At 34.7% G+C, this 13,603-nt stretch overlaps 1 protein-coding gene across 1 annotated transcript in view; it reads left to right on the top strand.

The window, feature by feature from the left end:
• Nucleotides 1-13,603, top strand: part of LOC149774573 (transient receptor potential cation channel subfamily M member 8-like) — a 97,552-nt gene that overhangs the window by 20,488 nt on the left and 63,461 nt on the right. Inside the window, exons 7-12 of the mRNA XM_089945023.1 lie at nucleotides 3,637-3,811; nucleotides 5,779-5,947; nucleotides 6,280-6,282; nucleotides 8,182-8,332; nucleotides 11,711-11,777; nucleotides 12,635-12,760. Coding sequence (XP_089801149.1) covers nucleotides 3,637-3,811; nucleotides 5,779-5,947; nucleotides 6,280-6,282; nucleotides 8,182-8,332; nucleotides 11,711-11,777; nucleotides 12,635-12,760 — 691 coding nt within the window. The remainder of the gene's footprint in view (nucleotides 1-3,636; nucleotides 3,812-5,778; nucleotides 5,948-6,279; nucleotides 6,283-8,181; nucleotides 8,333-11,710; nucleotides 11,778-12,634; nucleotides 12,761-13,603) is intronic.

Below are 13,603 nucleotides of genomic sequence, written 5' to 3'. Positions count from 1 at the left end.
TTCACATTTTCAATTCTAAAGTTTAACTCCGATGCTGTTAAGAAATACATCAAAAATATCCACAAAAGGTACAAAATGTTGTCATGTCATTTTGGTAGGCAGGGGATATAGATGAATCTGTCTTCATGTTAATATTGCCTTGTTGTCATGTCATTTTGTTAGGCAGGGGATATAGATAAGTCTGTCTAGATGTTAATATTGCTTTTTTGTCATGTCATTTTGGTAGGCAGGGGATAGAGTAGAATCTGTCTCCATGTTTATATTGCCTTGTTGTCATGTCATTTTGGTAGGAAGGGGATATAGATAAATTTGTCTTCATATTAATATTGCCTTGTTGTCATGTCATTTTGGTAGGCAGGGGATATAGATGAATCTGTATTTATGTTGATATTGCCTTGTTGTCATGTCGTTTCGGATGGCAGGGGATATAGATGAGTCTGTCTTCGTGTTACTACCTTGTTGTCTTGTCAGTTTGGTAGGCAGTGGATATAGATGAATCTGCCTTGATGTTAATATTGTCTTGTTGTCATGTCATTTTGGTAGGCGAGGGATATAGATGAATCTGTCTTGATGTTGTTATTACCTTGTTGTCTTGTCAGTTTGTTAGGCAGGGGATATAGCTGAGTCTGTCTTAATGTTAATATTGCCTTGTTGTCATGTCATTTTCATTGGCAGGGGATAGAGAAGAATATGTCTTCATGTTAATATTGCCTTGTTGTCATGTCATTTTAGTAGGCGGGGGATATAGATGAATCTGTCTTCATGTTAATATTGCCTTGTTGTCATGTCATTTAGGTAGGCAGGGGATATAGATGAGTCTGTCTTGATGTTAATGTTGCCTTGTTGTCATGTCATTTTGGTAGGCAGGGGATATAGATGAATCTGTCTTCATGTTAATATTGCCTTGTTGTCATGTCATTTTGGTAGGCAGGGGATATAGATGAATCTGTATTTATGTTGATATTGCCTTGTTGTCATGTCGTTTCGGATGGTAGGGGATATAGATGAGTCTGTCTTCTTGTTGTTATTGCCTTGTTGTCATGTCATTTTTAGCAGGGGATATAGATGTCTGTCTTAATGTTAATATTGCCTTGTTGTCATGTCATTTTTGTTGGCAAGGGATAGAGAAGAATATGTCTTCATGTTAATATTGCCTTGTTGTCTTGTTATTTTGGTAGGCAGGGAATATAGATGAATCTGTAATGATGATAATATTGCCTTGTTGTCATGTCATTTTGGTAGGCAGGGGATATAGATGAATCTGTAATGATGATAATATTGCCTTGTGGTCATGTCATTTTGGTAGGCAGGGGCTATAGATGAGTCTGTCTTGATGTTAATATTGCCTTGTCATGTCATTTTGGTAGGCAGGGGATATAGATGAGTCTGTCTTGATGATAATATTGCCTTGTTGTTATGTCATTTTGGTAGGCAGGGGATATAGATGAGTCTGTCTTGATGATAATATTGCCTTGTAATGTCATTTTGGTTAGGCAGGGGATATAGAAGAATCTGTATTGATGATTATATTGTCTTGTTGTCATGTCATTTTGGTAGGCAGGGGATACAGATGAGTCTGTCTTGATGTTAATATTGCCTTGTAATGTCATTTTGGTAGGCAGGGGATATAGATGAACCTGTAATGATGTTAATATTGCCTTGTAGTGATGTTATTTTGGTAAGTAGGGTATATAGATGAGTCTGTCTTGATGTTAATATTGCCTTGTCATGTCGTTTTGCTAGGCAGGGGCTATAGATGAGTCTGTCTTGATGTTAATATTACCTTGTTGTTATGTCGTTTTGGTAGGCAAGGGATATAGATGAGTCTGTCTTGATGTTAATATTGCCTTGCTGTCATGTCGTTTTGGTAGGCAGGGGATATAGATGAGTCTGTCGTCATGTTGATATTGCCTTGTTGTCATGTCATTTTAGTAGGCAGGGGATATAGATGAGTCTGTCTTCGTGTTAATATTGCCTTGTTGTCATGTCATTTTGGTAGGCAGGGGATATAGATGAATCGGTGTTGATGATAATATTGCCTTGTTGTCATGTCATTTTGTTTGCAGGGGATATAGATGAATCTGTATTGATGATAATATTGTCTTGTTGTCATGTCATTTTGGTAGGCAGGGGATATAGATGAGTCTGTCTTGATGTTAATATTGCCTTGTTGTCATGTCATATTGGTAGGCAGGGGATATAGATGAATCGGTGTTGATGATAATATTGCCTTGTTGTCATGTCATTTTGTTTGCAGGGGATATAGATGAATCTGTATTGATGATAATATTGTCTTGTTGTCATGTCATTTTGGTAGGAAGGGGATATAGATGAATCTGTATTGATGATAATACTGCCTTGTTGTCATGTTGTTTTGGTAGGCAGGGGATATAGATGAATCTGTATTGATGATAATATTGCCTTGTTGTCATGTCATTTTGGTAGGCAGGGGATATATATGAATCTGTATTGATGATAATATTGCCTTGTTGTCATGTCATTTTGGTAGGCAGGGGATATAGATGAATCTGTCTTCATATTAGAATATATTGCAGAGCTTCACATGTTTATACTTGGTTATTGATGGCTGCCTCCTGTATCATAATGACCCCTTGAGCAGCTCAAGCCCCGGATTTAACATCAGAGCAACACATCTCACTCCTTGGTTTTTGGTGGCCCTCTCTCTGTCATGATGACTCTTTTGGCAGTATAAATTTATATATATATATATACACACACACATATATAAAACATGAAAAATATTTTGATTCACTATGGAATAGTAAAATATCCCACCCTTGTATTATTGTTCCAAAACTGTTTACTTTTATCTCTCATGTTGTGAATTCTCCCTAGTGGTTCTAACATGTTGGAGTGAAGAATGTTTCTTAGATTTTATGTTTAGTGACTTTTTTATGTAAGCTTTTCTTTACTAAACCTTTAGTAAGAGACCTGACCTTGTTTACAACATAGAATATTCTGGAAATGAACTTTTTATCTTCATCCTGGTTCTGTTATTGTGTCTTATATTTTCATATCAAGGTAGTAATCAACAGAATTAATCATTCCTTATCTCAACATCAGTTTTAATGGAATACATTTTAGTTGTGTTCTGTATAATTCGAGAGGATATATTTATTATTGTTAAATTAATCATTGGAATTGCAAAGTGCTCATTGACTTTAGGACTAAATGACTATTTTTGGATTACTCTGAATTCATTCAAAGACATTTTGGACTATATCATTGTGATACATAAAGAGTGTTCACAAATTGGCACATTTGAGGCTATTGGCAAATCAGCACATTTGAGATTAGACATTTGAAGCACTTTATACTTTTGGACTTGTGATAGATTTTTAGGACTATTTGGGATTAATTCAGAATACTGTAAGTTCTTTTTAAATTTTCACTTTGTATTCTAGGGAAATAAATTATTTGTTGAATTTACAAAACTTGTTGGGTTTTACTTTTTCTCTTTTTCAGTTTAAGGCTATATATAGTGTCATAACATATAAATGAAAAATTGCTTTTGATTATTATGCTTTCAGGTGTCTACAAGAAAATGTAGGAATTAATATTACCCACATCACAATTAAGAAAGAAATTTTTAAGTTCATTTTCATCTAATTTCAGGGTAAATTTCCAGCCTACTTTAAAACCAGCAATGTGATTGAACATGGCAGACCAGTACCCTTAAATCCTGACCATACTCACTTTATATTTGTGGATGATGGTTCCAGAAATAGTTACAAGGGTGTAGCCTCATTTAGAGCACAGCTAGAAGAAAAGATCAAAGCTCCTAAATCAGGTATAGAATTGAAGATTGCAATGAAAAGATTATTTATTTATGTTCAGTTATTCTAAACTTTTTTGGCTGACTGGTTTGGTTACTAGCAGACACAGCAACTGACACTGATTAGCTGATTGGCCTAGTAACTAATTGATACAACAATGATTGGCTGCCTGATCTGGTAATTTGATGGCATATCAGTGATTGGCTGGTTGGTCTGGTAATGAGATGACACAGCAGTGATTTGCTGATTGGTCTGGCAATGAGATGACACAGCAGTGATTTGCTGATTGGTCTGGTAATGAGATGACACAGCACTAGTGATTGGCTAATTGGTCTGGTAACGAGATGACACAGCAGTGATTGGTTGATTGGTCTGGTAATGAGATAACACAGCACTGATTGCTAATTGATTTGTCTGGACATTAGCTGACAGCTTTGATTGCTTGACTGGTCTGATAATTAGCAAATACAGCACTGATTGCTTGATTGGCCTGGTAACTGGCAGACACAGCACTAATTGCTTGATTGGTCTGGTAACTAGCTGACACAGCACTGATTGCTTGTGTGGACTGATAAATAGCTGAAATAGCAATACACACCAGTTGGCTGGGGTCCCAAGATGGCAGAGTGGTTTCAGGCACTTGCTGTTACAGATCATCACTGTCTGCATGAGTTCATGTCTGAGCTTGGCTAGCATGGGTATGTGAGAAAGCTTGCTGGTAGCTTCCATTGGATTGGTGATTGGCCGATCGTTGACTCTACAAACATTTTGTCCGCATAATTTAGTTGCAGTACTGAACAATTAGCAAGATAGGAATAAATTGTTACAAAACTTTAGCGTGTCATCACACAGACTGAGAATTAATACTTTAGAAGAAAATGTAAAAGTTATTCAACTTGATGACAATGAGGAGAGTTTAAGAGTTCTTGCTGAAAAAATTATGTCGGGAAGACTCAAATATACAACATTGTAACAGATAAAGAGAATATTATGTGGCAGTGAGAAAGTGTAGTAAATGGAAAGAGAATTATTTTAAATGCCAAGCAATGTATGTACCAAAATTTAAATTACATTTTTGAATGGTTTAGCCATGCGCATGTCTACAATTGTAGTATAACACTTTGATTGCATTTTATGCTTAGGAATAAGAGGTATTAATGTTAACTTGAAATAAGTCAATTCTTAAGACAAAAAGGACTTTTTAGTAATTAATACTACTATGAAGATATTAAATGCTTTGAAGTTATTTGTAGCTTTCTTACTACATACACATACTTGTCACAAATATAGTCCCCCTCTGGAAAGGACACCTGTCTTGTATGGCCAATATCCTGGTGCAGAAGGGGTGCCTGTATGAGAGGGGGGACCACTGTAATTTACACTGATTGGCCAATTAGTGTGCTAACTTACAGTCACAACAACTGATAGGTGAAGTTTGACACCTGTGCAATCACCTATCAGTATCAGTTACTTGCATTGGGAGACTAATGTATCTCAACTATGAATCACAATAGTTACATGCATTGGGAGACTAATTTATCTCAACTATGAATCACAATAGTTACATGCATTGGGAGACTAATTTATCTCAACTATGAATCACAATAGTTACTTGCATTGGGAGACTAATTTATCTGAACTATGAATCACAATAGTTACATGCATTGGGAGACAAATTTATCTCAAAGTATAATTACACAGGTATTTTGTCATGTTTAACAAACACCTTCTTTGTAGGCATTTGATGTATAGAATATTTATGTAGTAACTGTTTATGGAAAAATATGAACCATACATAGTTTACTCTGCATCTTTGTTTGTCAGAACCTTCAGGACCAAACTCTTTCTGGAGAGAGAGAGAGAGAGAGAGAGAGAGAGAGAGAGAGAGAGAGAGAGACAGAGAGAGATTAATTTATTATATTTATAAATTTTCAAGAGTTATGCTAGTGCGAAATGTTTCATCATATTTTGTTTGTGACAGAAAATGGCCTTGAAATTCCATTGGTACTGGTGGTTGTTGAAGGAGGAACAGATGCGATCAGTGATGCTCAGACCTCTCTAAAACATGGCATACCTGTTGTGATTTGTTCTGGTACAGGACGAGCGGCTGATATCATAGCCTATGCATATTCCCACACGAAAACAGAAAAGTAAGTATTCCCATAATATGATTAGAATTTGTATTATATAATAATGACAAAAAAGTAAGTATTCCCATAATATGATTAGAATTTGTATTATATAATAATGACAGAAAAGTAAGTATTCTCATAATATGACTAGAATTTGTATTATATAATAATGACAGAAAAGTAAGTATTCCCATAATATGATTAGAATTTGTATTATATAATAATGACAGAAAAGTAAGTATTCCCATAATATGATTAGAATTTGTATTATATATTAACAACAGAAGGACCAAAATGTTATATCTTTTACTGACAAACCTATCTTTGTGAATGAGTTGATTGACCACCAGAGTGTTTCTCAAATCACAGTTTGTGCCATATTTCATTATTCATCATTCAGATTGCTTATGATGTAGTTAATTTCCAGTAAAGAAGACTGATTGTATTTAACAGAATAATGTATAGTGAACATTAATTGCAAAAAATGATAATTATGTAATCATCATTTCATTTTTTTTACATGTTTTATGGGTTTGTGTAGTGAAAGCTACATGTCAAAGGTTTGGCAGGCTTAACATTCAGGGGGTGTTAATGCAATGATGATTTGTGCATAGCTTATGATGAGATTGGTCAATGGTCCCTTTTAGAATTTTAACTTCCAGCACATGAGGTTTGGGGGTTGTGGTTTGGTGGAGCTTAAAGGTGGAACTTACTTATTGTACATTACTCTGTTAAATACAGTTCATTGCATTAGTCATCTGAACAGTCATTGGTATTGTCTAAACCAGCGTCTCTCCAAAACCGACTTTCCTCGCACTGAACTCATGACCACCAGAAAAATTATTTCAGCTATGCTTTGTACAATTTCAATATGATTGCTGTTTTTCATACAGACCTCCAAACATTTTACATCTACAAATTTCACATAAATACTGTTTTTTGACTTTGACCATTTCTAGACTTTAAGCTAACCATTGGAATCTTACAATTGGTAACTCACATATCTATTATAATTTTACAAGTGGTAACTCATATAGCTATTAGAATTTTACAAGTGGTAACTCATATAGCTATTAGAATTTTACAAGTGGTAACTCATATAGCTATTAGAATTTTACAAGTGGTAACTCACATATCTATTATGTTTTTACAAGTGGTAACTCATATAGCTATTAGAATTTTACAAGTGGTAACTTAATATTGATGGCAAAATCTTACAAGTGATAACTTACACAGATGTTGAAATCTTACAAATTGAAACTTGCATGTTTGTTGGAATCTTACAAGTGCTAGTTTACTTGTCTATTGGAGTCATATATTTTACATGTGGTAACTTATATATGTCTGTTGGAATCTTACAAATCGTAACTTACCATACATTGCATACCTGTATATTTTGATGTGTAACATATCATCCATTATGATCCTATGGATTTCTAATTACCATATATACTTGACAAGAAGATCAGCCCAACTGCAAACAACATAGACCCTGATCTGCCATTGTATAATGTTCCAATAGATCAGGGTATTTGCTGTTTGTTCTAACAAACTGCATAGACCCAGATCTGCTAACACATTAAATCATCACAGATCTGGGTCTATATAGCTTGCAGTTGTATCCAACTATATACTTTGGTATCCAAAGTCATGAATTTTCAACAGTAACATTATTCCATGGATTTCGAAAGCTACGAATTTTCAGTGATAACATTTTTCCATGGATATCCAAAGTGATGAATTTTCAATGATAACATTTTTCCATCGATATCCAAAGCCATGAATGTTAGGCTAACATTCACCCATGGATGTCCAAGGCCTGAATTTTCAATAGTAACACTTTCTATTCTATTGGTATTGAAAGCCATGAATTTTCAATGATAACATTCTTTGATGGATATCCAAAGCCATGAATTTTCAACTTTTATATTTTTCCATTGGTATCCAAAGCTATGAATTTTCAACAATAACATTTTTCATGAATATTTAAGGATGTTCTATTTTATTCATCGACTAATTTTTGTTCATTGGCTACTTATATTTGCAGGCTAGCATGGATTTATGAATAGTGGTATCTTTGGAAAAATAGTGAATTCACGGTACATTAACATAGCAATGTCTTAGTCACATTAGTTATGGCAGCTTCTTAGGTTTTCTTTATAAAATAAAATCCACATAATTGTATGATATATTTCCACATTTTAGTAATCATCACAGACATGCTTTTTTGACATTTTTGTATAAATTTTCAGGGAAAAACGAGTTATGAAAACAAAACATGAATCAAAGCTGATGGATAAAATTCGTGAAGCATATGAAAAGTCCTTTAAACCTAGTGAAGCTGAAGCCAAATGTGCTGAGGTTCTGAACAAAGTAAAGGAATGTTGTGAAAAGGCAGAACTGGTAATTTAACTTTTTCGGACAGAATGTATCAGTATGTGGAAGTATGAGTACATGGATCATGATGATGATAATGATTATGATGATGATGATGAAGGTGATGATAATGGTAATGTGGTAGTATTGGTGAATAAGGCTGATGACTATCATGGTCATGATGATGATAATGATTATGGTGATAATGGAGGTGATGGTAATGTTCATGTGGTAATAGTGACAAACAAGATATATGACTCATGGTAATGATGATAATGGTGATGGAAGTGATGATAATGGTGATGTGGTAGTAATGGTTCTAATATAATCATCCTTAATATAAAAACATGCAACACTATTTAAGAACCTAGATGAGTGGCATTTTCATATCAAATTCATTTTCAGAATATGGTTAAGGCTTCAGTAGACATGGAGAATGAGGATGAAGATCCCACATTCCTTCTGCTGCCACAGATGGCAAATACCAATGAGATCTCGTATTATGTTTTGGAATAAATCTAGAACCCATGGAAATTGACATATTTATTTTTCCCAAAAACCAGTCATTAATGCCATTTTGTCTTGCTAAGACATGAATATTATCAACTTGATACGCTTCGGGAAAAACATTGTGGCATTGAACATGTCAAGTCTGCTGTTTTATTAACTTGATCAACAGGCTTTTACTATTTTTATTTGGTTGTTCATTGACTGTGGCCCAGATGACCATCAGACCCAGTTGAAATCAGCATAGCCTACTAAGAAATAAAATTTTCATGTTTTTTCTTGACTTGTCTGGATTTTTTCTCTGTAGGAGCAAGTCATTCTTTTCTTCGTGTATTATTCTCACTGTAAGTTACATGTCCATTGGCTGTGCTGAGCAAGATTATCTAGCCATTCTTTCCTCACAGAATGTCTGTGGGAGAGGTTGAATATTCATGCATTTCTTCCTCTAGTACATAATATCATTGTTAATTTGATTGGGGACTGTATATATTTTAGTGGCCGAGTGGTCTAAAGCGCTCTTCATTACGGATCACTGCCATCTCACCTCTGTCTGCGGCGGTTCGAGTCTAAGATTCAGCCAATGTGGGCATGTGAGAAAGCTTGCCAGTAGCTTCTCGTGGGTCGGTGGTTCTTTCCGGGGTTTTCCGGGTTCTTCCTCCACCATTAATACTGGCCGCCATGTATAGCCTATCGTGCTGAAAAATGGCGTTAAACCCCACAACAACAACAACAACACAACAACAACAGTATATATTTTAGTAATTATGTTTCTCTGTTAATACTTACCTGATCACACCTCCATGCATATGTGAGCATTATTGTTGATGTATCACTAAGTTTTGTATGGTAAACATCCATTTGTTGACATACCACTTACTCGGGGTAAGGTAGGTAGTAGTTAAGTGTTTCTTCCATTTGTTTATATTTGTCTATATTTTATATAGACAGGAAAGATGAAATTTTTGTTTCTCAAGGAGGACTTGATTCAAGAAGTAGTGTTTATTTTATAACTTTGATGTCATCAGGAACATGTAAAAGTATTCTTGGAGAAACACATTTTACTAAATAAAGTACTTTCTAAAAGAAGTCTAAATGCTGCACAAGACTGTCTAAGCATTGCTTAGTGATAATGGTTGTTTTGGCCTTATATTTAGCTAGTTTGTTGTTCCACAAATAATTTACAAACTTAGTTGATACAGATGTGAATAACATACACACCAGTAAAAACATTACAGACCCAGACCTGCTGTTTATAGGTGTGCAGATCTAGATATGCTAATAGAGGTGTACAACACATGCAGATGAAAATAACACAGATACAGGTCTGTTGTACTGAGGTGTTTAACACAAACACAGATGAGAAAAGCACATATACATATCTGTTGTATAGAGGTGTCTAACACAGGCACATATCATAATAGCACAGACATATATCTGCTTTATAGAGGTCTCTAACACACGCACAGATCAGAATAGCACATAAGCATATCTGCTGTATAGATGTCTCTAACACAGGCACATATCATAACAGCACAGATACATATCTGCTGTATAGATGTATCTAACACAGGCACATATCAGAATAACACATATACATATCTGTTATATAGAGGTGTCTAACACAGGCACAGATGAGAATAGCACAGATACATATCTGTTGTATAGATGAGTCTAACACAGGCACATATCATAACAGCACAGATACATATATGTTGTATAGAGGTGTCTAACACAGGCACATATCAGAATAACTGATACATATTTGTTGTATAGAGGTGTCTAACACAGGCACAGATGAGAATAGCACAGATACATATCTGCTCTATAGAGATGTTTTAGACCACAGAGACCTACAGTATCAATGTGTATAGCACAAACACAGATGGAGATCTGTTGTATAGAGGTTTATAACACACAGATCTACAGTATTGATGTGTATAACACAAACACTGAGGGACATCTGCTGTATGGAGGTTTATAACACACAGATCTACAGTATTGATGTGTATAACACAAACACTGATGGACATCTGCTGTATGGAGGTTTATAACACACAGATCTACAGTATTGATGTGTATAACACAAACACTGAGGGACATCTGCTGTATGGAGGTTTATAACACACAGATCTACAGTATTGATGTGTATAACACAAACACTGATGGACATCTGCTGTATGGAGGTTTATAACACACAGATCTACAGTATTGATGTGTATAACACAAACACTGATGGACATCTGCTGTATGGAGGTTTATAACACACATTTCTACAGTATTGATGTGTATAACACAAACACTGATGGTCATCTGCTGTATGGAGGTTTATAACACAGATTTGCAGTATCAATATGTATAATACAAACACAGATGGAGATCTGTTGTATAGAGGTGTATTACACACACAGGCAAGAACAACACTGACATAGGTACTGATGTGCTGTACATTGGTGTATAACAGTACACATACAAGAACAGCACAGATCTGCTGTTGCATAATAAGGTTACAGATCTGGTCCTGTGCTGTTGCAATCTGATGCTGAAGGAACTGCATATATGCTTGCACATTATTGTCAGATTTGTTAATCATGGAACTCAAGGTGAGGCTCAAAATCAGAAAACACTTACATTCTTGTAATTTTGATACAAATTAGAATTGTATAACTTTCAGGGTCTTTTAACTTTGGTTCCTCTGGTTACATTCAAGAATTAAATGATACTCTAAATATGATAGGATTCAGGGTTTATGAACTTTTGCTTTAATTTCTTGCTCAAAATATTGTAAGAATACAAAGTCTTATTCATGATCTTGTGGCACTACATTAATGTAACAAAATATATGTATGTATGATGCTTTCAGTTGGCTGTGTGATATTCATGAGTGAATTTGTATTTTAGGTCACAATATTCCATATGAACAAGCATGAAGACCTAGATCTGTCCATTTTGTCAGTGTTGCTGAAAGGTAAGGAATGGATAAACAGAAATAAACTTAAGTACATTTTTAAATAAATAGTAAATAATGACAGGCAAAACTGAAATTATTAACATTCTGATTGCAGTTCTTAATTTTTTTTAAAAAAGAAGTGACTAGGAACCTTTCACATCTTCTCAGTGATAAGGTTTTAGATTTGGATTTGGATTTGTATTTGAATTTCTTCATTGTTTAAAGAAAACATATTCAACCCTGATACTTCAGGAAATGGGATTTCTGAAAACTTGCTGAAACCTTAAAATTTATCACTTATTCTAGTTATTCTGATATTTTGTGTCTTAAAACCCAACTGAACCTTACTTGTGTATATGCATGACAATTTGTTAAGTATTCAGAAATATTCCATAAAGGTGCTGAATTGTTGAGAAGGTTTTTGAGCATTCTGGATTTGTACTTCAGTTCATCAATGAAGGTTTTGAAAAATGTGTCCCAGCGTGTAGAATATCTGTAGCCAGTACAGAAGCAATAGGCCAGAGATAACACTGAAACAATGATAGTGACTATAAAACAAAAGAAGTGGAATTCTTAAGTGTAAGAAGTGTTCTTGAATATTTGCCGGGATCCATTGATAGTCCCTGAAAATTATACTTCTTGTCAAATTTAAAAGACATAGCTGAGGTGGGGTTGTCCATATGTTAGATAAAAATGTATGTTTTAGCGTTTGATCTTTTAGCTGATGAATATTCATTCATTATTTGTTTGAAATGTTGGAGATCTTATCTCCCATAGTTAAATTAAACAAATGAAGTTGTATTTGAAAACTATTTCATTTGTGAAGTTTAGAAATGAAAGAAACTTGAACATTGATGCTGTGTTTCATCTTGCAGCTCGCTCCAGTAATACCAATATGAATGAGTCTGAGAGACTGAATCAGCTTGGTTTGGCACTGACGTGGAACAGGGTGGATATTGCACAAGAGGAGATTTTTCGGGAGGATGTGCTTTGGCCCACTGGTAAGAATGAACTAATCCTTAGAGGACAATGTTAAATGAATTTATGTTGTGGCAATTCAGTATTATGCAATTTAATGTCAAACCTGCCACAGCAGAGGCCTCAAAGTGAATGATTTAAGGACAGGTATGAAAGATGACTACTGGAATGATAGAATTACTTCTTCTTAATTTGTTTTATATATTTAAACTCTGTATAAAAGAAATCAGTCAACAAAGGGCACTTTGTGATTCCTTGAGTGTCCTATATCCACAGATTTCTCCTTAGCATTTAAATACAAAATAAGATTACAATTATAGATTTGAAAGTATCTTGGATATGTTTTCCAGGCCATCCAAAGAGAGGTAGTCATATGTGTACATTTTCCTAACTGGAAATGTCAGGCTGACCACATAATTCCAGTTTTCATACATCTGCCATATGATGTCTGTCTGTACATCCATCCACCTGTCTGTTACCAGTTTTGCTTCTGCACAATAATTTGAGCTGTCCTACATCAGCAGTTACTGAACTTTCTAGATGGGTTGCACTTGGGGTCAGTGTGTTAAAGGTCATGCTATGCTCATTAACTGAAAGAATAAAAATGGTTTCTACACAAAATGTTAGTTAATGACGATATACCTTCCCCAACGCTGATGGATGACTAACACATTGGGTAAGATAGAAACCTGTTGATTTTGGATAAAACTTGTCATAGGTCAAGGTCAATGTGATCAAAAAATGAAACATGTTATTGCATATTAATTTCAATCATAGACTATGTACCTTTTAAATTTGAGGAGGATTTGTACTTATATGTAGGCCAAGTGATTGAATAATTTCTGTTCTAGAGTATCCTCCTTGAA

The sequence above is a fragment of the Sinohyriopsis cumingii genome, unplaced genomic scaffold (genome assembly GCF_028554795.1).
Source record: "Sinohyriopsis cumingii isolate HCF-2022 unplaced genomic scaffold, ASM2855479v2 utg000198l, whole genome shotgun sequence".
Taxonomy (NCBI): domain Eukaryota; kingdom Metazoa; phylum Mollusca; class Bivalvia; order Unionida; family Unionidae; genus Sinohyriopsis; species Sinohyriopsis cumingii.
The sequence above is the reverse complement of the archived record's forward strand: the minus strand, read 5'-3'. Positions and strand labels throughout refer to the sequence as shown.